This window comes from Fundulus heteroclitus, unplaced genomic scaffold (assembly GCF_011125445.2).
Source record: "Fundulus heteroclitus isolate FHET01 unplaced genomic scaffold, MU-UCD_Fhet_4.1 scaffold_691, whole genome shotgun sequence".
Taxonomy (NCBI): domain Eukaryota; kingdom Metazoa; phylum Chordata; class Actinopteri; order Cyprinodontiformes; family Fundulidae; genus Fundulus; species Fundulus heteroclitus.
Genome location: NW_023397134.1, coordinates 1 through 26,605, shown reverse-complemented (window position 1 = coordinate 26,605; position 26,605 = coordinate 1). Strand labels below are relative to the sequence as shown.

Sequence of the window (26,605 nt, the reverse complement as noted above, 5' to 3'; positions counted from 1 at the left end):
TCCCGATTCGTCCAAATTCCCATTGAAACGCTCAGATTTCACCCATAAGACAGAAATGGCGCGTGAGACCTCGGATCTCTCTTCCTTCTCGTTGTCCTCCTCGGACGAGGTCGTGGTGAAGCCGAACCGCATGCTGGACATGGTGGAGTAGAAGAGGGTGGACTCGGTGGGCTCGGGGTTGTCCACCGAGCGTCGCGGACGGCTTTGCCTGGGAAAACACGGCAAGGAGACGTTACACAAAGCAAAGGCAATCAGGCTGAATCCTGCACGTTAAGATGTGTTTAAATCGTCTAGTGTAATTCACAAGAGATCCATCCAGGTTGACGTATGTTCAGCAGATGGCAGAAGGAGCGGGTCTGTAGAGCGACTCAATGACCCCCTTGAGCTCGCAGAACCTTTTTGCAGGAATCAGTCCGACATCATGACTTCAAAAGCACAAATACTCCAGTTGCATTTCCTGATTATGGTGATTGCAGGATTTTCCAAAACTCCACTATCCCCTTTGGTACAGGCCGGGGAAGTGACAACCACAAGCCAGCGTGTTCCCAAAAATAAAATGCAACCACCTCTGATGATCAGGCTCTTATTTAGGAGGTCAGAAGCCTCTCACGGCCAAAAACACATTTTCTAGAGCTGAAAAGAAGAGCAGTTTCTGTCACAGTGCAGATCAGGCGCTAAAAGAGCCACTTCGTCTCATCTTGGAGCAGAAGGATCACGCTCTGCCTCACATTACCGCTTGCTGGGCGTGTTGTTTGCTACGCATGGGGCGGCGCGGTGAAGGTAGGAGCTTCCTGAAGGGGCCAGGTGATGACCGCTCTACGTAGAGCTGAATTCACGAGGGTTGATCAGACAAGCATGAATCAAAACCCCACTTTGGGTATGATGTTGATGAAGCACATTGCATCATGACACTGCTAATGGCTCAAAAATCAATATTTTGCATGTAATATAGGCCCTTTAAGGCTTTATTTCTACCAGAGGTGCCAATAAATGTGGAGGGTCCTATCACTGCCATCAGCACAAAGAAACTTATTTCACTTACAAAAAAATGACTTAATTCGTGTCTTTGTATCAGAGCCGCGGTCGCCTTGCTGAAGCTTAGGTCCTGCTGAGTAGATTTTCACTCAGGTGGAAGAAAAACACCGTCGTCTCCCTCTGGCCGACGGACTTGGAGAGCACGAGGATTGTTGTTTGCACAGAGAGCTCGGACCATCCGGAGCCATGAGTGCTCGTGTGTTTCCGAATGGCGGCATGCATGATTGCACTTCTGACTGGCACGAATGATAATGGGCACAGTAATGACTCCCTTGGCATAGCGTGTGTATGTGTTTCAGGGAGAAGGGTCAGCGGAGTCCAGGCACTCAGCACTTCCCACCTTAAACCCCCCCCCCCCCCCCCCCCCCCCCCCCATTTCCCCCAATAAATCACGGCACCGCACAAAGACAAGCGTCCAACAGAAAGACAGTAAACACAGACGGGACGATGTGAGCTGTTTGTTGAATCTGAATCATTGTATATTAAAATGAGGTGAAAGAAAGCTGGGTCTGTGGAAAAAAGTCTCAGATTCTAGCTTTAAAGGCATACTATGCAACATTTTTCAGTTAATTAATGTGTTCCATACCGTTTTGAATGATTAAATTAATCATTTCAGGTCGAACAAAGGTTTTTCTCGCGCCGCCCTGGTGCGTCTGTAGAGGAATATACCGCCACTTGCAATTGCAGGACGTCCCTCGGCCCGCACACCACAGGGCCCACCCCAGGAAACTTCGTGTGCATCGCGGAGAGTACGGTCTTGCTTTAACGGCGAGAATGCTACCTCGCCCCGCAGTGAAAGGTTGATGCGTCGTGTGCTCTGGCGCATTCAGTGTGCGATTTTTACTTTCTGCAGTTATCATGGCTGGAAGCCACAGTCGAGGAGACAACAGACGAAAAGCCCATGTCAGAGCAGGCAAGACAGAGGAAAAGGGCTAATGGAAGAGGAGAGGAGTCGTTTACCACATTGTGTCGCACTCCGGCGTCCTTCTGAATTGTCAGCCATTATTTTCAAAATGGGAACATCGTCCCGAAGTCCTAGCCCTCCCTTTCCGCTTTGTAGTCAAGATGGCGTCCGTGTAGTGCGATTAGGTCCATGTTCAAATCACGCATTTTGTGACCGTTGTTTTAGGGGGTCATCCGGGTCTTGTCACTTTCAGTGCACTGACTTTTTGTGGTATCTTACACTATATACTTAAAAACTCAGTTTTTCAAGTGTAGAAGTAGGCGAATGAGCACACCAGTGGTAGATTAAAAGGATTGAAAGAAAGCTGGACTGTGGAAAAAGTCAGACCCGAGTTGCAATATATAAGCTTTAAAACTGTGTAGGTAAGGAAGTCGATGTAGATGAGAAAAGTGAAGAAGAATAAATTCAGGAGAACAGCGCTGCTGCCGGTCTGACCAAACGATCAAAGCCGTGTTCAGAGGTAACTTGGCTCACCTGCTCTCAAAGACCACATTATGGAGGTAATCCTCAAAGGTCTTGCGGTACGCTATCTCCTTCTGCTGCTTCTCTAACTCGAGCTTGGTCTGTGGGCAGGTGCAGCACCGGCCCCCTGGGTTCAGCTCCTCCGTCTGGTTCCACTTGTGCTCGTCCTCGCTGTCCAGGTGGGTCGGGGTGCGGGACGGCAGCTTCATTCCTGGGCAGCACAGAGCGGCGTGGGGTCAGTAGCAGATCTTAGGACACAGGTGTGGGAAACAGCCAGCGCCTTCGGTTTTTTTACAGACCTTGGTGGCAGTAGTCGAACTTGTAGAGGTCACTGTCCTCCGCCTGCTTTTGGTAGATGATTCTGTAGTGGGTGATGTTGCCGTTGGGACTGGTGGGAGGCTTCCACTTCAGGATGATCTGAGACGAGGAGTTCGAGGAGGAGAAGGGGTCCAGAGGCTCAGAAGGCCCTGAAAGAGGTACAAGATGATATTTAGAGCAAAATGTGTAAATCGTTGAGCCACTGTTTGCTAGACCTGCAAGGATGCACACAGTTCCAGTAAAAACAGCAAAAGTAAGACTGATGTCTGGATTATGCAGCTCAGAGATATTCTCAATTCATATGACAGACATGTTTAATCTAAAATATGCTCCATGATTTGTTAGCGTGACCGCATTAAGCACTGGGGGGGTTACACTGTTGCTGCTCTGCCAGAAACGAAGGCAGAGAGAAGAATGCAACTAAGTAACCCTGCATGCATGCAGTTCCAGGTTTAAACACGCACAACATGCTGTGAACTATTATTAGGAGGGGAAAGTTTGAAGCCAATGGAGGGTGCACTGCAAAAACGGATCTAAAAATAAGTAAAATGTTCTTAAAATTAGTGTATTTATCCTTGATTTGAGCAGGTAAATAAGACTATTTGCCAATGGAATGAGTATTTTGGCCCCTAAAATAAGATATTTAGACATCCTGCACTTGAAATAAGATGATGAAGATGAATTGTTCCTATTTTAAGTGCAAACATCTTATTCCATTGGCAAATCATCTTATTTACCTGCTCAAATCAAGGACAAATACATTCCTTTTAAAGAATATTTTACTTATTTCTAGTTCAGTTTTTGCAGTGTGATTTTTTTTTCTTTGTTTCTTTTACAGCAAAATCACGATTAAGTTGGTGTGAAGCAGAATTTAAATATAAAAAACAAAACTTGAAGCATACTTTGTCCCTAACGCTGAATAAACAACCCCAGCAAAAATGACGTTGTTTTTATGACGTACACAGAAGAGAAGGAAAATAAAACCGGATAAAAACGATCAAACATTTTACTGAACGGTCTCATCTATTAAATACCCCCAAACATCAATAACGTCAACTACTAACCGTTTTCGTAAAGCTAATAAAAAAACATTTTTTGGAAAAACAAAAGCAGCATTTTATTTTATTTGAGGGTAAAGAAGCAGTTCTTTATATAAACTGTACACTTTATAATATTATTTAAAATTCTAACATGGTTTATTTCTAAAGAACTATCGGATGCGGCACGAGTCGCTACAAACTGTTCCGCGTCGGGAGGAGTTTGCCGAAGTGTCATGGCTAACCCTAGTTCTCTCTGTTTTGATATGCCTTGTTGATAAATTTTCCTCTTTTCCCTGTGCCTAAACAAAACCCGCAGAAAACGATCCTCTACTGTTGCTTAAACTTAGCACACACTAACATCACATCACACATTCTGCCACCGTATGTTTGCAACAGATTTGAACATGAAACACTCGTCAAAACTTTAAAATAAGTTTTAAAGTCCAGTGGTTCTCTCTACAAGCTCTGGATAATAGGGTAGGGCTGGGCGATAAATCGATTTAATCGATTAATTCGAATTTACAATTCTTTAGGATTTCATTTTTGGAAAATCTGGATTTTATTTTGCCAATACACTCATTGGGTTTCCATGAAGAGAACAGCATGTGATGCTGAATATATGTTTAGGCAAAATTATTGTCAAAATATTGTTAAGTGGAAACTTTTTTTTTTTACCATAATACGAGGTACTTCATTTACTTATTTACTTTTTTTTTTTTAACTTAGTTTGAAGTTCACAAGTGCAGTGAAGCCTGTTCTTAGCTCAATGTGTACCACTAGCAGCAAATGTTTTGTTACATTTTCATTGTTTATAATGGCACGGCTGCCATCTTGTTTTACAAGCATGTTTCACAGCTTGTTTTTAGTTGCACTTTGAATTCAGGTCAACTCCCTGATGAAATGCTTGACATAAAAAGCAAGGTTTTAAAATAATTTCTTTAATTTCTTTTTATGAAACAAAAAGGAGGAAAAAAATCGATTAATCGGATTTGGTATGATAAAATCGGAGATTTATTTTTTAATCCATATCGCCCAGCCCTATAACAGGGTGTGAATCACGATACGATATCATCTCGATTTGTTTGGATGACGATACAATATTTACGATTAACGATTGATGCGATCGACATGATGATATCGGCCCATCTAACACTATTATTTACATAGATATCTATATAATAATAATAGCCCACCTGTTCAGTATAGTCTCACGCCTGAATTTCAATATAAAGGTGTATCTTAAAAAATTACGATATGGATCGATATTTTGATTTTGAATCGATGTAATTGGATCGTTAATCGTTTAAGCGATATATCGACACGGATCGATGTATTGTTACACTCCTAACCGATAACACAATCATATTTAAGAGCCATCTAAACAGTCCACAGAACTTAAATCAGCATTAGGGTACGTTTTACTTACTTGAGGCGTTTGTGCGGACATAAATGATGTCCGTCTTGGCTCCATGAACCTGATGCTCGTCAGACGCAGACAGCTGGGTTCTCACCATGATGGCGTACTGGGTCCAGGGTTTCAGGCCCTTGACCAGGTAACCCGGCTCCTCCGCCTTCTTATTGTCCGTGGGACGAGGCGGCGGGTCAACGTCGGCGATCACCCAGCTGTTTGAGCCGCACGCGTCCTGCCCGTCGAACTCTGTCACGTTCCTGTACGGGCTGCGTTTGATGTAGAGAAACAAAAAAATAAATAAATCAACAACTGCAGATTGATAAAGTGACAGAAAACTGTAACTGTAGCAACACCTGTAGTAAAAAAAAATACATGTGCAATAGGCAGACAAGGTCCTGTGAAGGTTATTTACTGCGCTTTAAAGGCATACTATGCAACATTTTTCAGTTAATTAATGTGCTCCATACCGTTTTGGATGATTAAATGAGTAATTTCAGGTCGAACAAAGGTTTTCTCGGCCGCCATGGTGGTCTGTGGGGGAAATACCGCACTTGCAATTGCAAGAGCCCACGGCCCGCACACACAGGCTCAGAAGTCTCGTGCAAGACAGCGAGAGTCGGTCTTGCTTTACGGCGAGAACTCCATGTGTTTTTGCCCTGCCATTCACTATATGCACGCGCGAAAGCAACAACAAAGAACCGCGTGTTAACGTCAAATAAACATGCAAGCATATTGAGTTTTTTATTATTATTATTATTTATTTATTTACTTTTCTGGCGACTTTTCTGGCGGCCGTGGCAGACGCCTCGCCAAGATAGCGCTGCGGGAAGCTTGATGTTCATACCTTCACTGTGTTAGTCATTGTTTGTACTGCCGTTTTTTCGACTTTTCGTTGCGTTCGCCTGTCTGCTAAGCTCAAAACAACCGCGCCTAGCTTCACGGAGAAACAAGAACAGCTGAGCATCTTTATGACAGTGCACTTTTACTTTCGCCCTCTGGGGGGAGCCTCGCTGGAAAATCAACCCCGGTTGCATAGTATACCTTTAAGTAATTGCACAGGTCATATTCTTTAATGCCTTTTGTGGTTTTATCATTTTAATAATTTTTCACATGAATAAAGACTCGTGTTGTCGTTTGTCATTAGTTACACAATTAAAAAAGGACCGGATTAGCCGTTTTTATTCTCTTGAGCTGGAGCTGCTGGGTAACGTTTCCTGTTGAACTACGTGGAAGGCACTGATCAACTGTTTAATATAATTGTGATTATAGATTAAAATAAATAACTCCCACTTACGCCTCTTTGTAGAGAACCATGAATCCCAGCAGGTCTCTGTAGTCCGACGGCCAAAACGCCTCCCACTTCAGAATGATCATGTTCGACTTGACCTTGATCTGGGTGAAGTTCAGCACCTTCATATCACCTAGTAGACAAGAGGAGGCAGGGATCGGCACGTAAACAGACGACCTGGAAGTAATTCATGTTTCATAAGAAGGAGACAAGCTTTTTGTATTTTTTTCAATTCTATCGCATAAAACGTCCAAACCTAAACGTATATCATGCAGCCTTGACTGACCTTTGTGTATTCGTAAGGGGGGAGAAAAAAGGTTAAATGGCTTTCAACATCAACATTTCATACTTTCAACAAAGTGGCATCCATTTTAACCCAACCCCCTTTCCTCTGATTCCCCTAAATAAAATCCATTGCATCCAAATTCCAGCCTATGTGTAAATCTAGAGGTTTGTTAGAGAACAGTAATGAACAGACAGCACCATGAAGACCAAGGAACGCGGCAGAGACGTCCGGGACACAGTTGTAGAGACCTTTAGGGCAGGGTTGTAAAATAATTTCCAACCCTTTCAATATCCAAGTCTACAGCCATAAAGGAGAGGCAACAACATGGGGAAAAAAATGTCACTTTTGGGCCAACATCCAAAATGCACATAATATGCATTTATACATATTATCCTCAAAGTGAAACACGGTGGTGGGTCTGTCATGTTGTGGGCTGCCTTTCCTCCGCAGGGGCAGGGAAGATGATTATAAATTTACTGAAAGATGGATGGAGCTTAAAACAAGACCATCCTGGAGGAAAATCTATTCGAGGTAAAGACTTGAGATCGAGCCAGCGGTTCATTTTTCAGCCGGTGAAGTACTCTAAGCATACAGCCACACTGCAAAAACAGAACCAAAAAAAAGTAATATTTTCTTGAAATTTGTGTATTTGTCCTTGATTTGAGCAGCTAAATAAGATTATCTGCCAATAGAAAGAGTCATTTTACCCCTAAAATAAAATAATTAGATGTGCTGCACTTGAAATAAGTTGATGGAGATGAGTTCTTTCTATTTTAAGTGCAAAAATCTTATTCCATTGGCAGATTATCTTATTTACCTACTCAAATAAAGTACAAATACACTCATTTCAGGAAAATTTTAACTTATTTTTAGTTTAGTAAAGTCTGTTTTTGCAGTGCAGAGCCATAATGGCTCAAATTATTCTCTTTTTAGAATGGCCCAGTCAAAGTCCAGATCTAAAGCTATTTGTGAAACCTGTTAAGAGCTGAAAACTGTGTCTTTCTGATTGTAATATGATAAAATGTAAAAAAAGCTCTAAGAGGGGTACATGTAGTTACAAGGCTGTAAGAGTCTTCTGTCATCTGGTTCTGCAGGAAATAAAAGTTTCCCGTTAGCAAAACGAATCTCTTGGTGAGAGAAACCCAGCTCTGTTGTCCAAGCTTTAGCTTCTGGACTGGATCCCCATCATCATGAAATGTTTAAACTTCAATGTAACTTCTCTTGTTTAACCCAATTTTCCACAACCTTCGCCTTTCACCCTTCACGAAAAGCGGCGACATTACGGAGGTGAATGCTCAGGGGACACACGAGGATCTTACAGGATGCTTGGTCTCCGTTGGTGCGAACAGAGATGTCGTTGTTCTGGTTGCGCTCCTTGGTTCCCGTCACCTCCTCCAGCTTCTTGATTTCGGTCATGCAGAGCTTGGGGTTGAAGTGGAAGAACATGCGACCTCGCTCGATCGTCAGGTTGTGCTTGGACCAATCCCACAGCTGCCGGAGGTTCTGGTTGTCCAGCGCGTAGAAGGCGTAGTGGCTGATGGGAGAAACGCAGAGCAGAGCAGAGCGGCGAGGTGGTTAACCGCAGCGTAACGGAAATGAAGCTGAGACGGGAGGCGGACGGAGGAGCGCTTACTCTCCCTCAAACTGCTCCCCCTTAATGACGCGCAGCTTTCGCAGGAAGGAGAGGGAGACCAAGGCGTAGGCTCTGCGCACGCTCAGGTAACCTTTGATGACCTCGATCTGTCCCAGGCTAGCCTCCAGCTCGGCCGCTATGTTCGCTGCAACCAAAGGGACAGGTCAAGATGCAGCCAGGCACACAGACCGGAGGACAACGGTACGTGGAGCCGACCCAGCAGGCCCGGCGGCGGGGGGGGGGGGGGGGGGGGGGGGGTAACGGCTACTTACTCCCTCCTCGAATCTTGATGACCATGTTGCCCTCGATGACTGTGCATCCTCTGAGGGCCTGGGCTGAAGTTACAGAGTCAATCGTCTTGTTTCCCTGGCACGCTTTGGGACAGGGGCCCGCGCACGGTTCGCACGTCAACCTGAACAGACACAAGAGACGGAGATTAGAGCCGCGTGTGACTAGAGCTGAACAATTAATCGCATTTTCAATATAATCGCGATTTAAAAAAACCCAAATTTCCAAATCGCAGAGTCTGCAATTTTTGTCTCTGTAACAATTAGGGAATCAGACGCGTCCATTAGGTGTCGGTAAAATGTTTAAAGTGGGTTTGCCTCCACATGGAAGGGAAGACAGTTGCAGCAGTGAGATAATCTAACTTTATTACTTGTTTTAGAGTTTATATAATCATACATAGCATTAAGTACAGGTCAATCAGTTTAATACATAGACTTGCTTGTTGGTTGCACTTTATGTCCAACAAGGATTGATGTACAAATCAACTAAAAGCTGTTCTCTTGAATAATATTCTGATTAATAGAAACATTAAAAGTTCTTGTTTTAAATAGTCCTTCTTTACAAACATCTTTTTTAGAGGTCATTTTTGTTGCTTGTGGTTGATGCAGAGAAAAGTCAAAATTGCAATTTTGGTTGAAATATATTGTAGGCAGAACACAATCATTTCTGCTCTGAGTTTAGATGCTGTGGGTCTTTTAGCAACTAATCCGCACGGCGAGGAAACAAAATTATTTGTTGTTTGTATATGTTTAAAAAGACATGATAAATCAAATTGGGAAAAAAAATTGTATTAAATCGCAATTTTAAGAAGAAAAAAATCGCAATTAGATTATTTTCCAAAATCGTTCTGGAAAAAAGCTCTTTGTGTGACGAGCGCCTTCGTTTGGGCTGCAACAAAAAGCCGAGAAGGTTCTGATTCTAGTTAGGGGTGTCAGAATAATGGTGTGATGGATTTTAATGCACGGAACATGTTTTTTTCTTTTAAATGAAAAAAAAACGTGCATCCTTTTCACAATCACGGCGGATATTTTGCTCTAATCTAGCACATAAAATCCCAGTAAAACGCATTAAAATCTGAGTTTTATCATTCTTTCCCTTTTATCTCTTCTTTCTTTCACCTCCTCTCTTTCTTTTTTTTTCTCTTCTTGTTCTTCCTTTACTCTCCTACTTTCTCATTGTAGTGTCCACACAATTTGAAATTCTCCCTGCAGGAACCACAATAAAACTTTTTACATGCATAAATCAAGCGGAGCACTACACTGCAAAAACAGAACTAAAAATAAGTAAAATGTTCCTGAAATTAGTGTATTTGCCCCTGATTTGAGCAGGTAAATAAGACTATCTGCCAATGGAAAGAGTATTTTTACCCCTAAAATAAGATAATTAGATATACTGCACTTGAAATAAGTTGATGGAGATGAATTGTTCCTATTCTAAGTGCAAAAATGTTATCAATTGGCAAATGTTCTTATTTACCTGCTCAAATAAAGTACAAATACACTACTTTCAAGAAAAAATACTTATTTTTAGTTCTGTTTTTGCAGTGTATGCAAAAGCTGATTGCTCCACTTGTGAAAGCAAAATCTGTCGAGCTCTATTTGGCATTAAGACATCAATTCTTATTGCGACATTGCTAGACAGGACACTGGGGGGGGGGGGGGGGGGGGGGGGGAAATAAAATAAAATCTGGATCTCTGGATCCAACTGCAGGACGTCTTTTACTCTCCCGCCTGCCGGTTGCAAAAAGCGGATCACGACTCAGAAGTGAATGCTTCTCTCAAGCAATCAGATAATTCCCATAATGAGCCCGTAAACTCAGTTTATGCTCGCTCCCGTTCACATCTGCGCCTCCTTGATGTTTATTTGCTCCGAGGAGAACCGACGCGAACGATCAAAGGGAGCATAATCACAGACAAACCCAAACAACACGGCCGCAGCTCCCAAAGGGGCTCTCGCCTGTTGCTTTTTGTCTCTGTTCGCTCGGTGACGTCCTCTCCCGGCAAAGCGTGCGTTTCTGCACGAAGCCGCGCGGCACACAGGCAGGAATTCACAGCCCAAAGGGGCCTTGGTGGCGCCTTTTAGGAAAGCCATTCACAAAAGGCCCGTCTAAACGGGGAGACCCGATGCTTCATTCACAAACCAGCGCTGCGTCCTTCAAAATCCCCTCGAAAGATTTCTAAAGAGCTTAATCCATCTTTTTATCCCATTTAGTGCCGACACTTTTCAAAGCACCAGGGCTTTGAGCCGAATATATCACTCAGAAACATCATAATTAATCCTTTGCGAAAAAAACAAAATAGGTTGCGATCGAAAGTCTAAGAAATCCTAAAATACAAACCAAGCGGCCGGAAGAGAAACCGATCTGTGAATTTATCATTTCGAGAAATTGTTGTTTAAATCAAGATGAGATCATTATTTAACAAATATGCAATGACAGTGTAAACACAGCTGGATGACGAAGGGTGCGTTTCCTCTGCAAGACTTCACAAAAATACGTTTGCTTTACATAAACAAACGTTTCGCAAATCAGAGAGTCGGCTTTAAAGTGTTTGGAGTTACTGTACAACAATCCAGGTTTGAATTATTTTAATTTGTGACTGTTCCTAGCTCTATTAACAGATAGAATAAAGGTTTATTGATATAAATTTATATACATAAAACAACGCCTAGGGTGATATCATTGGAGAAATGAAAGCTGGTTTTCTGGGACTGTATCTTCATTCATTTTACCCCAAAACAGCAAAAGAAGCAGAAAAACTGACTTTCGTCAACGGGGGACGACCCCCATTTAAGGATTTAGTAGAAGATGATGGCCGGCAGCCTTAAAAGGTTCAAGATGAGTACAGTTAAAGCAGGCAGTGGATGCAGTCACCTTTTTTAAAGCACATGGGGAACTAAGCTTACAAAGGAAGCTGTTGTTCATCGGGGGGGAAACACGTAAGCTATGCAGATACTACTGTTTGCAATCTCTTCGTGCTTTAAACTCTGTTTACACTACTCGTATTATAAATCCCCCCTCCAGGACCATTCCCTGACTTTCTCCCTCAGGCTGCTATGCTGTCCTCACAAAGACATGAAAACCTCCCATTTTCATCCCTGATGATCTTTGTCTGCAACTTATCAAACTCTTACAAAAGTTCCTACCAATCAAAGACCAGCTCATTGTGATTTTGAGCGAGTGGAAACACAGTGAGTAATATATATATTAAAAAAAATAAAAAAATAAAAAAATCAAGGATGTGTCGTCTTTATCCGTCTCCCACACAGGAAAAAAAAGAAAACGTATGCCGCCTCTCCGGCGTAACGCTCTAGTTGCAGCGCAGAAAAGGGAGAATGTTTTGGGCTGTTGTACCGAAAACACAGACACACAGGCAGACAGGCCGGGGCTCCGAGGGCGGCTCTTAAAGGGACAGCGTTTATATCTGAACCCTGTGACTCGGACTCCGGGGTCTGTTGGAACCATCGAGAGCGGAGGCCTGCAGCTGACGCTCGGGTTTTTGGTTTCGGCCCAACCCAGACAGAACCACACCAAATGTGAGAGTGTGTGCTCGCTGTCACGTTGTCCAAAAAACAAAAAAAAAAAAAAGAAGAAAAAAAAAAAGAAGAAAAGATGAGCAAACTCCTTTCGCATAGAAGACAGAGGCAGATGCTTTAAGAGCAAAACAAATGTGGTTAATTTAATCACGTGACAGAAAGGAAACGGTTTTGGAGGGTAATAACTAGGTATGATGAATTAAAGAACATAAAAAACATTCAACCTGGAACACCTAAACCCCAAATGTATAACCTATGAAGTAGATATATTGACTGTCTTTTGATCCTTAATAACTTGAGTAATGTTACAGTAACGGCTGTAATGAGGGACGGTAAAATGAACAAGGTTATGACACGTTTAATGAACAAAACCCATCGTTTTCAGGACCCGACCAAGAATGGTCCTTCCACTACTGAACCTCTAACAATTTAAAAGATCACAGTGAAAGACAGGTGGATGAAAAGAATAAATGGATGGAAAGAATAAATAAATGGATGGAGAAGTGATCATATCAGGGCGCATTAGTGTGAGCCTGTTTGGCTTTTGAACGAGGCCCTAAGGAAGACACGCAGGCCGCCGTCACAGCGCTGATTATTCACAGGCGACGGCACCGGGACGACATTCGTTCTCACTTTAACCAAAACACACTAGAGGCCATGATGTTGCAACAGGGTCCTGATGGAAAAGTCTTGTTTATTACATGATAGCTGCACGCAGACGCGCTCTCTCTGCTGTGGAAAGGTTTCAGGCACCCTTAGAGGGTTAGTTTCCGATCCAGCAAGCGGTACTAAAAATGAGCTATAGCACTGGTTCAAACGCTGCGCCGTCACAACACCGTCAAACGTGTTCCCAGAGCAGGATGGACGTGTAAAAAGACAGAAAAGTCTCGTCCAGAGCCCAGTTCTCATTACCGCCACGCGCTCTGCAGGCAGAAGAGTAGGAGCTGTTTTAACGGACTAGCTGGTTCATTTTGATCTCTGTCTTGCATTGTGAACGCAGACCAATAATGGTATTGCGTTTTAGATCTCCCTTTAAGTGCTCAGATGTATTCCTCGTTTTATTTTTAAAATAGAATTATGAAGAGTTTCATAAAAAAAGGTTTTAATGAGGGAAAAGCCTGGTGACAAAGGGTACGGTGAGAATGGGTTACATGTAATGTGTATTCCGTTCAATAGATTAGATTTTGATTGGAGAAAAAAATAAGCCAAATTTTAAACCAGTTAGTAATCAACAGAGGCTAAAAAAAACCCTGCATTTTAGATTTCATTAAAAGAGTTTTAGCTTGTTTAGACTTTGCTTGGATATTCTGTGTTGGTGTTGAGATACGCAAACCATAAGTCAACCAACATTTAATGCTCAGAATGCTCATCTCATCCACTTATAAATAGTGTTTTTGGTAAGAAAAGACATTTTGACCCACTTCACGTGGTTTCACTGGATCTGAGTGTTGCGTTCGACACATTTAATAACATTCTGATAGTGTTTACACTGAGATTACATTTTGCAGCTGAGCAATTACAGATATGAAAGCTCAGTTCTCGGATGATATCCATATAATATCTATATACTCCTCCTAGTTCAGATTATTGACTACTACGGCATTTCTCACCATGCGTACAGTATACTCATCCAAACGCAGCCACCAAATGATGGTTCCTTGCATCTTGACTCCACAAAAATCTCTTAGTCAAGGTAAGAATTTCCTCCAGCTTAATGCAGGAAAGACAAACTGTTAACAACACCAAGTGAGAGGTCAGCTGAACCAAAGCATACAAGAAAGCTAGGGGGTCGTTCTGCATTAAGATTAAAACATTTTCAGTTCCCTTAACGTCTGGTAAAACAGCCGTCCAGTACGTTTCCAGAATAAAGGCCTTCCTGGGTCTGCTGACATCTACGGGTCCAGTGAGATTCCTTAATGCTGTATATATATTAAAACAAGCACAAACTTCTATGATGCCATGAGAAAATGTGAGGCAGGGTGAACTCTCCCTAATTTCCCCCCTGATAGCTGACGTGCTGTTGAGCAATACACTTTCCTCACCTAAGCAAATGCTCGTCAGACGCTGCTCCTGCAGCTCTGGTCATGTGTTTATACCGGGTGTCTTGTGTGTGATCTCTGTTTTAAAGACACAGAGGTCAGCTTCCTAAGTGCATGAGCAATAGTCACTACACCCATACGTTGGGTCAGTTAAATCCATATTTAGATTGTTACAAAAGGTAAGTTTGGCAGATTTAAGCCTAAAAATATAATCCAATATGTATTCCAAAAGGAAATCAGCGCAAACTAGTAAAATATATGAACGGCATCAACACACGTCATCCGGTGTGTCTTCAAGTGTTGCAGACAAATAAGTTTTGAGCAGCAAAAACCTAACCCCGTCTTTTTTTTGCATTGATCTTCAGTTGATGCGACTGTCGCCTCCAGCGATAGCGCCCATTAATGATTTAGTCACATGAATATTTCATTCCTCCTGCCGGAAAGTATGTTGTACTTGTTGCTCAAGCCTCGCGTATGCGTTTAGCGAGCGTGTAAACAGGAGTGGTTTCCAAAACACATACTTGGCTTCAAAACTAACACGCATCTGCCTGGTTTAGCAAGAGCCGCCGAGGCTAAATAAGTGCGCCGGTGATTTTCCTCTGTGCTCCTTCACGACGAGTGAGAATGCCAAAAGAGGTCGCGCTCTTGATTGTTGGCAGGCGGCCGAAAGCGCGTGCTGAAAAGGACCAGGTGTGACAGATGTTGAGGCCGCTTTTTTGCATTAGTGACACTTTGCAGCAAAAGTAAGGGCCTCACTTTGTGACTCTTTAGCAGGAATCATTGCTTCCATGCTCTGCCTCTCTGACATATTCGACTCCAGCCACCTTAAACGCCTAGAAAATCCTTGCTGCTGGAGGAAAATGTGTTTATGATCCCTTAAACCGAACCTCCAAATCCCCATAATAAATCTCGTCATGTGAAACAAGCTTGTGAAACACCCAATCGGACTAAATAAACAGCTCATTGACAGACTATTAAAGCTAATTCAGTTTTACAGCACAAGTATCCTTTCCTCAGGTAAACATGACGCCATGTGTATAAGTAGCATTGAATTCATGAAAAACTCTGGTATAAATAGGCTAGTTGAACGGATATGATCTCCAGACAAAGATACAAGAACATTTATAGACAGCAGCCGGCAGATTATTGTCCTTTAATATCAGCCAAATAAATAAATGTCGTTGAATCTTTAAAAAAAAAAAAAGTAATTGAAATAGAAATGGTCCAGTTAGCATTTTGAGCCCCTTCACAGTAGAGATATTGTGTTTATAATTACATCAGACAACGTGTCCATGCTAGCTCTGCTGCACTAAACACCGTCGACCACAGCGTGTTATTAGATCTGAACATCTAATCTGGATCGCAGGTTCTGTTTTTACATCATAGATACTTCATCTGATCTTTGGCGCGTTCATGTGTCCACATTTTCCAGTCATTTCTGGTGTTCTGCAAGGTCCTGGTCTAAGTCCAGTTTTATTCTTCCCTTTCACAATTCAAGTCGCAGCAGTTTCCACAGCTGTGCTGTTAACAGCAAGTTTTTTTTTATCAATGAAGCTCTGATCAGTTGATTGACCTACTGGATGACATTTTTTTTTATTCCAGAGCTCCGACAAAGCAGAGCTTATTATCCTCAGTCCTAAAGAGCTCCATGATTTTGCGGCAAATCATTTATTTGCTTTGAACAGCTGTACTCTACCGTCAAGTAAAGAATATTGGCATCATCTCTGAGCATTTTGTTTTCCCGATGAATCTCATTAATTCCCGTTTTCACCATATATAACAAATGTTCATGCATTTTATGGATTTCTAACCCCTTACGGGCCAACTTCAGCAATTAAAAATATTTTATTCTCCACACTTAGAATGGGAGTCACTGGCATAAATAAATGCAGAAGATAATATATATAGACATTTGCAACTTCAGTCCATTTTTTATTGTAATAGTAATAGTAACAGTAATATAGCTTCCTCCTATTCTAAATTGTTTTTACAGCATAAATCATATAAACATTGTTAAAGTTATGAAAAAATCTAATCTCCAAACAAGGAGTACAAGGAGTATTAACACACCGAGAACAATAATCTTGGTCATTGTTCTTGTGTAAAACGCTCCATAATTCACTAGCTACCCACATAATTCTTTTTGACAGCTTTACCTCACTCTAAGGATCCTCGGCATCATCTATGACCAAGACCAAGTCTTTAACCCTTTGTATAACACTGACTAGTGGTTAAAATAGCATTCAGACGCCTGTGCAATTCCTCAAAAAGAAAAGAAACGAAAATCAGGACCACTCTGACAGAAAATTTGGCAGAGAAACAGATCAACGTATTTGTGACGCGTAGGCTTTACAATATCAGTGTAATGTTAGTGGAGTCTAAATACACTTTGCCAAAAAGGGGCCTTAATTCTTCTGTAATATTTTAATTCAATGGAAAACTATTTCCAATTAAATATAGGCAACATGGCTCATTAGGTCAAAAGGAGGCACTGGTCTAAAGATGCAGGTTTCTTCATGTTTTACAGAGATTTGAATGGTAAGATTTGTAATTCACCTGAAAACGTATTGCTTCGCAACTAGTTTTAAAGAGAAGCTGGAAATGTACCCATTTGGAAAAAAAAACACACTTTTATTTAGTGTAGATTTAAATGCTTATGTATTTTACTCAGTAAGTGGTGGTGTCAACTTTTAACGTGCTCGTTCAGTTTTGTGGACCTGTTTTATTTCTTCTTACAGTTTATGGACCCTTTACGTCTAGCTTCCTTCTATTCTAAATTGATTTTCATGTCTTGGCAATTTGTTTCATCGCATGTTTCAAAAAAGAGATCAAAAATAACCCTAATTGCACATAACTGAACCAGGATTCTGACTTAATTACCATTTGTGACCAGCGAAAGCAAAACCTGTGAGAACAAAAGAGGCTTATTTGTAGCAGATCTTGCTGGGCTATAAAGTTACGACTAGAAACTCCATATTGGGTGCTCCCAGTCCAACGGTACAGTGTTTCAAGTGAAATGGTATGCTGCTTATTTTGTGACTCATAAAACAGACATTTTTTGCTGGAATGTGAACGCTGTGAGTCATTTTCTCTGATGCACGCCGCATTTTAAGGCAACCGAGGACGGCAAGTTAGTTGCAACTCAACTCGCAGATAGTTGTTTACTACATCATTAGCGCGACGCTGGCCTTTCACCCTTTTTATTTTACAGATTAATAACTTGAATAATTAGCTTTACGGATGTGGGAGAGAACAAACAATTAGAGAAACGAATGATTAAAATCTCAAAAAAGAGAATCAACAACCTTTACTCATACAGTAGACAGTGCCCTTGCACATTTGACATTATTGTGTCCACTAACCACCGCACATTTGTTTTGCTGGTGTTGATGGTGGCGTTTAAGCCGTGTTTGTATGCGTGTTACCGGTGACCCGAACTTACGTAGTGGAGTTGCTGCTGTATCCGGAAGGACACTCCTGAATGCAGGCCCCGTTGTGGATGACGTACTCATGACAGTTGGGATCCAGATCCTTCGATTTCTTACACTGGTTGTGAAGGTCCTGCACGTAAAACGACGACAAAAAAAACGACTGTGTGAACTGAGCAGACAGCAGACTCTCTAAAGAGTGCAACAAGCCAAAACACGTCAGAAGAACACCGTACCTGGAAGATCAAAAACTGGACAAACATCAAATGTCTCAGATCAGTTCAATTCAATTTTATTTATATAAATGTACAAAGTCAAAATCAATCAAATCCTCTTGACAGATTGGTCAAAAGGTGTCCCATCTAAGGAAACCCAGCAGATTGCGTTGAATCTTGACAAGCATCATTCACTCCTCCTGAAAGAGCGTATAGCTACAGTTGACAGTCGTCTGCATTGTCCATAACTTTGCAGCAATCCCTCATACTGAGCATGCATGAAGCGACAGTGGAGAAGAAAACTCCCCGTTAGCGGGAAGGAAAAACCTCCGGCAGAACCAGGCTCAGTGTGAACGGTCATCTGCCTCGACCGACTGGGGGTTAGAGAAGACAGAGCAGAGACACAAAATCAAATGAAGCAAACATTGATCCAGGAATCCTTCCTTTGTTAGAAAGGGTAATGGCTGACCCTTTCTCAATTCAAGCCACTTCTGTCATCTACACTCATTTGGAAAAAATGGGAACATCCCTTTAATTATAGGCATTACTTTAGAGAAATATCTCTTTTATTATCTCTGGAAAAGAAATGTGCTGCTGTTTGCTCTCACTTCCACAGTCAGGCGCGTGCACCAAACTAAAGGTTTAACCAGAGTGCTTAGAAACATTCTCAACCCCATAACCTGAAGTTATCTGCCTTTAGTGGGAAGAAACGTGGGTGCTGTGTCACAATACCTCACGTCCTACTTGACTCCTCTTTCCTATGACTACTGATTACTGAGCCGATGTGACATGTGAATTTCTCCAATGTGAGATCAATAAATCTTATCTTATCTACACTGAATATAAACTAATTCTGATCTCTGGAAAAAAATTTCTGGAAAAAAAGACAGTTTTCCCCAAAATATTGCAGATAATTGAAAAGCTGAAAATCTTGTTCCCCTGAAATGGATGGTTGGTTTCATCCCTCCATTTTTTCTTCTTCTTCTTTTTTTACACAACGGTATTTGTATACAATTTTTTTTAGAGTTTAATGAAGCAAAACTGCCACCATGTAAAATTCAACACCACCTGGCTGGTATACAGAAACATCGTTTTTCAACGTTTTTCAAATTTAAGTCATTCTATGCTGAAACCAAGACTATTTCCATCAGAAGTCCTACAAAGAAAAAAAAAAAAAAAAAAGATAGAAAACGAAACGATGGCTCTAGCCTAGCCTGGTTTTTAGAAATTTCAACGACTCACAAACCTGGCAGAAGGAGAAGCTGACGCAGCGCCAGCCTTGGAAGACGTAATATCCAGGAGGGCATTTGTCCACGCAGACGTTTCCATGCTGGAGGTTCCTGCAGGCCACACAGCTGGAGGCGTTCCCCAGCTCCGAGCAGCCACCCAGGCACTGGTCGTGGCAGCACTTTCCCTGGTGGTTGCACGCGCCGTGTTTACAGTCGCATGCTGAGGAAAAGCAGAACAAGAGGAAGAAGTCGGTTAATATCAAGCCACACTGATAGACCTACATCTTTTTTTTTTTTTATTGTAGCTTGAGCAGACTGCGGGAGAAACGGATGCATATTTTATATTTATGCACAAATACCCAAACGCTGTTTAAGGCTCACTTCTCAGGGAGGCCACAAATCTTATTGCTGCAGGGAGGGATGCTGAGCTCCAATGAAAGCTCTCATTAGCCCATATCTAACCTAAACTAACAGAATCTAAACAGGACTTCAGTGATAAAGTTAAGTGTTATTAATATGTAAAAACGCCACGGATGGTTTATTGGGGTGCACGTTAACACAGCACCTCACAACTGGACAACTGGCACCAGTCGGAGAGCAAACGCAACGACGGAAAAGCTGCGGCTGCTTCCAAAGATCCGACAACACAAACAACGCCGGCGCTTTGACATCCGCGCGGAGAGATTTAGTGACCACAGTTTACGTTCGATAGTCAACAGCGGCAGACTGCGGCGCCGCCATGGAAACAACCTGAGCGGCTGGGAGCCTGAGGATTGAGCGTTGCTGACTCACGTCAGCTTTCATTTCACCAAAGTGAAATCTGTCGGAGAGGCTAAACTGTAAAATTGGCAGCCAGGTCTGACGTTTGCAGTGGATCCGTCTCCTCTGGGAGAAAACAGTCTAGATTTTTTTTTAAATCAAACACAAAAACAAACTGCCTACACACATATGCACATATATTTGACCATAACTTTGAAATACAATGCATGTTTTTTTTTTTTTTTTTTTTAAAGATAATATGAAACTGTGGCATGCATTTGTACTCCTGAGTCCTTGTAGAGCCACCTGTCACACTAATTACAGATGGTGGTCTTCGGAGGTAAACCTCTAAAAGCTTTGCATGCAAGAAAAAGAAGAAGACAGACCTGGGTCTGGACTTTGACTAGACCATTCTAATAAGAAATTGTGCTTTGATCTGAACCATTCCACTGGAGCTCTGGATGTTTAAAGCCATCGTTGGGTTGGGACGATCATCTCAGCCCCAGTCTTAAGTCTTTTGCTGCCTACAAAAGGTTTCCTACTAGAATTGCATGTTTATCTCCACCTTTCATCCCATCCACTCCACACTGCTGGGCTGTGTTGTACCACGGGGGACGATGTGCTCAGGGGGAAATGCAATTGTTAGTTTTCCGTCATCATTTTTCCTGTAGGCCAGAAAGTTTAGTTCTGCTCTGATCTAAACAAAACACCTTCGTACATACGCTCGCTCATGTGGATTGTCCTTTAACAATGGCTTTTTTTTTTTCCAGTAACGGCCAAATTGGCAGAATGCACGGATATTTATCCCACACAAGTCAAGCTTTAGGACCGCAGACCCGAGATGCAATTCTATGCAGCCTTTCAACATTTCTATTACTGCTGGCTGCTTTTTGGTTACACAGCACTCACGTGTATCTCACTACAAATCCCACTGTGCATAGCAACAGCTACTCACAACTTTAGGCAAGGACGCACACACGCTGCACTTGTGTGAGAACTGACAGACCAAGTATAACCTGCCGTGTTCCCAAGTGCACATTTTGCACAAGGCGCTTTGTTTTTTTGTTTTTTTTTTGTCTTTTAATTCAAACATACCGTACAACTGTTCTGTAATCTATTGGCCTTTGCTGCGTGAAGCGCCTGCAAACATCCAGCAGCATATAGAGCTGCATAGTAACAGCGCAACGTTTCCGTGAAACAATGCACCGACCCCACCTTCCTGCATGTTTGGTAGCCAACCTGTCGTCTGACATGAAGACGAACGAGACAACGCCCACGAGAAAACTGACCGAGGAATACCTCCGAGGTAGTCCAGGTTTCTACAGATTAAAACTTTGCAACAAATATTAACGAACGGCTTACAAAGGAGAAAAAAAAAAAGTCAACCATGTCCTAAAGGACTGCGGCACAAACCGTTTTTTATATAAATTTTTGTTATTGTTTAGATTAGATTAGATTCAACTTTATTGTCATTACACAGGTACATTACAAGGCAACGAAATGCAGTTTAGGTCTAACCAGAAGTGCAATTGCAGCAAGTGCAGGATAAACAATGGTTCCATAAGTACAAGACATGGGTTATTACTGAATAAATATAAAGATTTATACTATTATAGACAGAATTTTACTGATAGATTTGTCCTATGAGTATAATATATAGATAACTAGTATTGTGAACTAAATTTACAGCTGAATATGTGCCGAATATAATATAGAGGTGGATATTACTATGAATAGAGTTTTGTACATATGTACAATAACATAATATACAGATGATTATTATAACAGAGTTTACATGTACTATGAATATATGTACAGATGGCTATTACTATAGGCAGAATTCTGAGCATGATATACAGGTAGCTATTACTATAAAATGTATAAAAGTTTGGACAGAAGCTATTTAAATTAAAGTGGAGTGGAAGGTAATTGCATATTACAGTAAAGTACGGTATTGCAAATGTATATGTAAACAATTGGTACTGTGAATAAACAGTCAGCAGTGCAAATCAATATTCAGTCATAGTTAGTAGTGCAGGATGCATGTGAACAGTTGTTACAATAGTAACAGTCAGGAGTGCAGGTGAACATTGTCGTTTTATTTATTTATCTATTTTGCATTTTCCCAGCATTAACAACAGCTTATGCTGTAGTTTAAGTCGAGTTTAATGCCGGCCGTCTGACACTATAGTGGAGTCCTGTCAGCTTAGTCGGACCTCCATGTCTTGCGGCTTTATATCGGCGCTATACACTGGATACTTTTACCAGGCAACATAGATTAGTGAATGTTACTCTGACATTGTCAGGGAGCAATATCCTAGCAGACCTCTAGATACCTTAAAGCACAATTATTAATTTTCCCCCCCTACATGTAAATAAACCCCCGTGGGTGTGGGGGTGACGCGACCTTGAGGAAAACCAGAAAAACATTTTGTTCAGGTTTGATCTTCAGCTGAACTTGACGGTGCGTTAATCACCGTCTCTCACATGATGCCGCCAGCTTTGATATCACGTAACAGCAGAACCAGAACGTGTCGCGGCGCAAAGCAGACCTGCGGTTCGAGCAGCAGGAAAGAATAGCTATTAAGAAAGTCACACATGAAGTTTACACTGAAATAAAATGCTTTTAGAGTTGAAGAAAAATGATGAAGGGATGAAAATAGCAGTGGGGGCCACTGTTTGTGAGGACCTCGCATGATCTTTCATTGCACACTGCAAAAACGGAGCTAAAAATAAGTGATATTTTCTTAAAATGAGTGTATCTGTTCTTGATTTTGAGCAGTTAAATAAGATTATCTGCCAATGGAAGAAGACTTTCGCACTAAAAACAGGAACAACTCATCGCTATCATCTTATTTCAAGTGCAGGATGTCTAATTATCTTATTTTAGGAGTCAAAATACTCATTCCATTGGCAGATAATATTATTTACCTGCTCAAATCTAGGACAAAAACACTAATTTTTAAAGAACATTTTACTTGTTTTTAGATCCGTTTTTACAGTGCAAGATGTGGTTAGGACCCCGCTTTCTGCATTGGAAGGCTGCCCACTGTAGTGCCTGAGTAAAGAAGCAAACGGGGCTGTTGCAGGCAGATAATTGGTGGGATAACAAGGGTAAAGAGGAGCAAAGATGAGGAGAAGGGAAATTACCACTGCTGGGGAGAAAAATAAACACCGTATTCAGCCTTTGGGGTAGTTCATGCAGAGGTCGCTCCTCTGCTATTCCTTTACTACGAGCTGTGAACCCACCAGAGCACACAGCCGTCTCCGACACACAGGGAACAAAAAAAACGCCTCGGCCTCCCTCCCTCCGCCTCTCTGGGCTGTTTGTGTGCGGAGGAGGCGGGGTGTAACAGCGGCGCAGGGGAGGTGCCTTCCTGGCCTGGCCCCAGATCCAGGATCCGTGCCAGAGATCCGCTCCAGCCACCAGATCCACCCTCGGCCTCAGCCAATGTGTTTGCTGGCTGGGGAAGGCAACTGTTTAGCGGCCTCTTCCATGTTGGGAGGGGAGAGCCGCCCAGGTTTAACCCTGGTCCTGCTGGGGCAGATGGGGGGGGGCAAGAAATGCAGACAGATGAATCCAGTCTCTGCTTTAGGAGTAACACCAGGAGGAAGGCACAAAAAAATTAAAATAAGATAGCTAAATAAATAAATAAATACACACAAGATGCTGGTTTGTGTATATATACATTAAGGACAGATAAAAGCACTGATCTGTGCATGTAAAGTGCCTTGTCGTTTGCTGTGAACTGACTTTAAAATTGGATCAAACTGAATAGAAATGAATGATTCGATCCAATTAAAATTCAAAGCTGTGAATTTGTTATTTTTATTTATAAGTTGTTGTTTTTTTTTTTAACTTAAAACTGCTTGGAGACTGGATTCATCTGTCTGCATTTCTTGCTGCGTTTAAACTTTTTTTAAACGCAGCAAGAAATGCAGACAGATGAATCCAGTCTCTGCTGTAGCGGAGTAACAGCAGGAGTAAGGCACAAAAAAAAAATGAAAATAAGATAGCTAAATAAATACACACAAGATGCTGGTTTGTGTATATATACATTAAGGACAGATAAAATCATGTAAAGTGCCTTGCTGTTTGCTGTGAACTGACTTTTAAATTGGATCAAACTGAATAGAAATGAATGATTCGATCCAATTAAAATTCAAATCGTTGAATTCTGTATTTTTATTTATACTTTTTTTAAACTTAAAATATGGGAAATATAAGTGAGTGTGAAGAAGTGGGCGCAGATAAACAACTAGGAACTGGCCGTTTTACTGGACTTGATGAGTAACATGTTTTGTCACATCATGTTACAGGACACAGCTGCGTGATTCAAAGAGGAAAAAAAGCGCTGCAAAGTGGAACACCTCCCCACTGAGCCCACTGGGGAGGCGAGAGTCCTCCAGAACGTGGGCAGGTTTTTACAATCACATGAACGAGACCTAAATCTGAGCAGACGCCAGCTTTTTTTCTTCTTTACCTATGGGGACTTCTTACCTTATAAATAAGATTTAGTTTTAGAGGATAGGGTTAGTGCACATTGATGTTTGGGTTAGGATAATAAGTGAGCGGTATGGAGGCACGGGTCAGAATGAGATTCTCACAGTATGATCAAAATAGCACAATTTTAAAGCATCAATATTGATGCAGTCATTTATTTAAATAATAGTTTTTAATATTACTTTATTTCTATACATTTCAATAAATATAAAAAAGCACAATAATTCACGTAGCTGCTAAAATATCATTGATTATTCCAATATTATTAATAATATTATTAATAATATTAATAATAATAATAATAATAATAATAATAATAATAATAATAATAATAATAAGATGATGATGATGATGATGATGATGATGATTTGGATCAATGGATGTTAAAATTAAACATTTATGGTGGTTCTACATTATGACATGCATGTCCAGTCAGATTTGTCAGCACTGTGCAGCAACAGGTAGGGGAGGGGCAGCAATACGGCATGCATTACTCTATGCTCTACACAGCGTCACTCCATCACTTTCTCTGGCATCTCATTAAAACAACCGTAAACTGTATAAACGGTAAGACAGTAAATCAGATAGAAATGAAATGTTTTGTAAACGTTGAAGCCTTATGACCTGGTATGCCATTCGATGCAATGTCTTGACCACGCTCTGTGAGCTTTAGCCACGCAGTCACTAACAACATCCATCAAACGCGCCCGTCGAGGTCAGCAAAAGTCCAGCCAACAAGGCAAAAAACATTACTGCCATGCAGAATTCGCAAGCGCCAGAGTCCTGAAGTCTAAGATCCTACCGTACACTGCAAAAACAGATCTAAAAATAAGTAAAATGTTCTTAAAATTAGTGTATTTATCATTGATTTGAGCAGGCAAATAAGATTATCTGCCAATGGAATGAGTATTTTGACCCCTAAAATAAGATAATTATCCTGCACTTGAAATAAGATGATGAAGATGAATTGTTCCTATTTTAAGTGCAAAAAACTTATTCTATTGGCAAATCATCTAATTTACCTGCTGAAATCAAGGACAAATACATTCATTTTAAAGAATATTTTACTTATTTCTAGTTCCATTTTTGCAGTGTATGCTGCACATCCAAGCAGTCCTTTGCAAGCACGACACAGCAACACACCGACACCGAGATTTGATATTGCAGCAGCAACAGTGTGCTACCTGTTTCTGTCTTTTATACATCAAAAAACAGTTAGATCAGGCAGTATATTCATTTTAAATGTTAGTGTTAACACCCTGAGATCGTGGTTATCCCACCACCACAGAAGCATTGAAACCCTGTCTAGGATAGTTTGAACACTTATATTAGTGGTAATAGTTCTAGCCGTATTTAAGTTGCTAGTCTATAAAACAAATCAAGTGATGTTTTTATTTTTATGCTGAGGGCTTTCCTATTGTTTGGGTTTAGTACAGTGGAGGGGGGGGGCTGTTTTTCATTTAACCAGATACCAGAGCTGTAATCTCATTACTGCAACACTGTGAAGCTGGTGGCGTTTCTGCTTTAAGGTTATCATACCAGCCCAGGCCCTAATAACGCCACTGCTGCTGCAGGATTACTCTCAATTCTGCTCACGCTTGCATCCGGCTACACAAGCTAGCTGCTGTGCCAAACATGCTCCCGTCAGCTCGCTTGTTCATTCATCCCCTCCTCCTCCTCCTCCTCCTCCTCCTCTTCTCCACCGCCGACTCTCCCTGCCCTGCGCCACTATCTGCTGCTCTATCTCCTTGCCTTTCTAGGCCACTCAGCCCCTCCCACTTTCATTCATACAACGCCTTGTTTGTTTTTATGCAGGCTGGCAGGGTTAGGGAGCGAGAGACGGACGTATGGATGGATGCAGGAAGTTGCACTTCACCAGCGACCGCAGGAGGCGGCTGCCGTAGCATCCCGGATAGGCTATCTTTCCTTAAGCCAAGCAACAAACACGCGTGTTAAACCTCAGTGTGTCATTTCATAATTTGCTCACCTTTTCCCCTACAAAACACACACAGCAGAGTCTGTTCCAGAAGGGCTTTAACGCAAAGCCCGATCAAAGGTGTGTTGTGTTTACTTTCATTTGACCGCGGCAGTAAAGAACCTTGGCTGCGCTCTCTGCCGAGGACGGAAAGTGGAGAAGCAAGCGGCCCAATCACAGGCAGCCCCACACGGCAA

The 26,605-nt window shown here is 41.7% G+C and overlaps 1 protein-coding gene across 1 annotated transcript in view; it reads right to left on the bottom strand.

Moving 5' to 3' along the window:
* Positions 1-19,383, bottom strand: part of LOC105936814 (insulin receptor b) — a gene marked incomplete at its 5' end in the record, with an annotated part of 29,560 nt that extends 10,177 nt beyond the window's left edge. The window contains 10 exon segments of the mRNA XM_036133888.1: positions 70-208; positions 2,474-2,672; positions 2,761-2,928; positions 5,246-5,496; positions 6,525-6,651; positions 8,124-8,338; positions 8,438-8,582; positions 8,710-8,849; positions 17,741-17,859; positions 19,188-19,383. Coding sequence (XP_035989781.1) covers positions 70-208; positions 2,474-2,672; positions 2,761-2,928; positions 5,246-5,496; positions 6,525-6,651; positions 8,124-8,338; positions 8,438-8,582; positions 8,710-8,849; positions 17,741-17,859; positions 19,188-19,383 — 1,699 coding nt within the window.
* Positions 19,384-26,605: the final 7,222 nt, after the last annotated feature.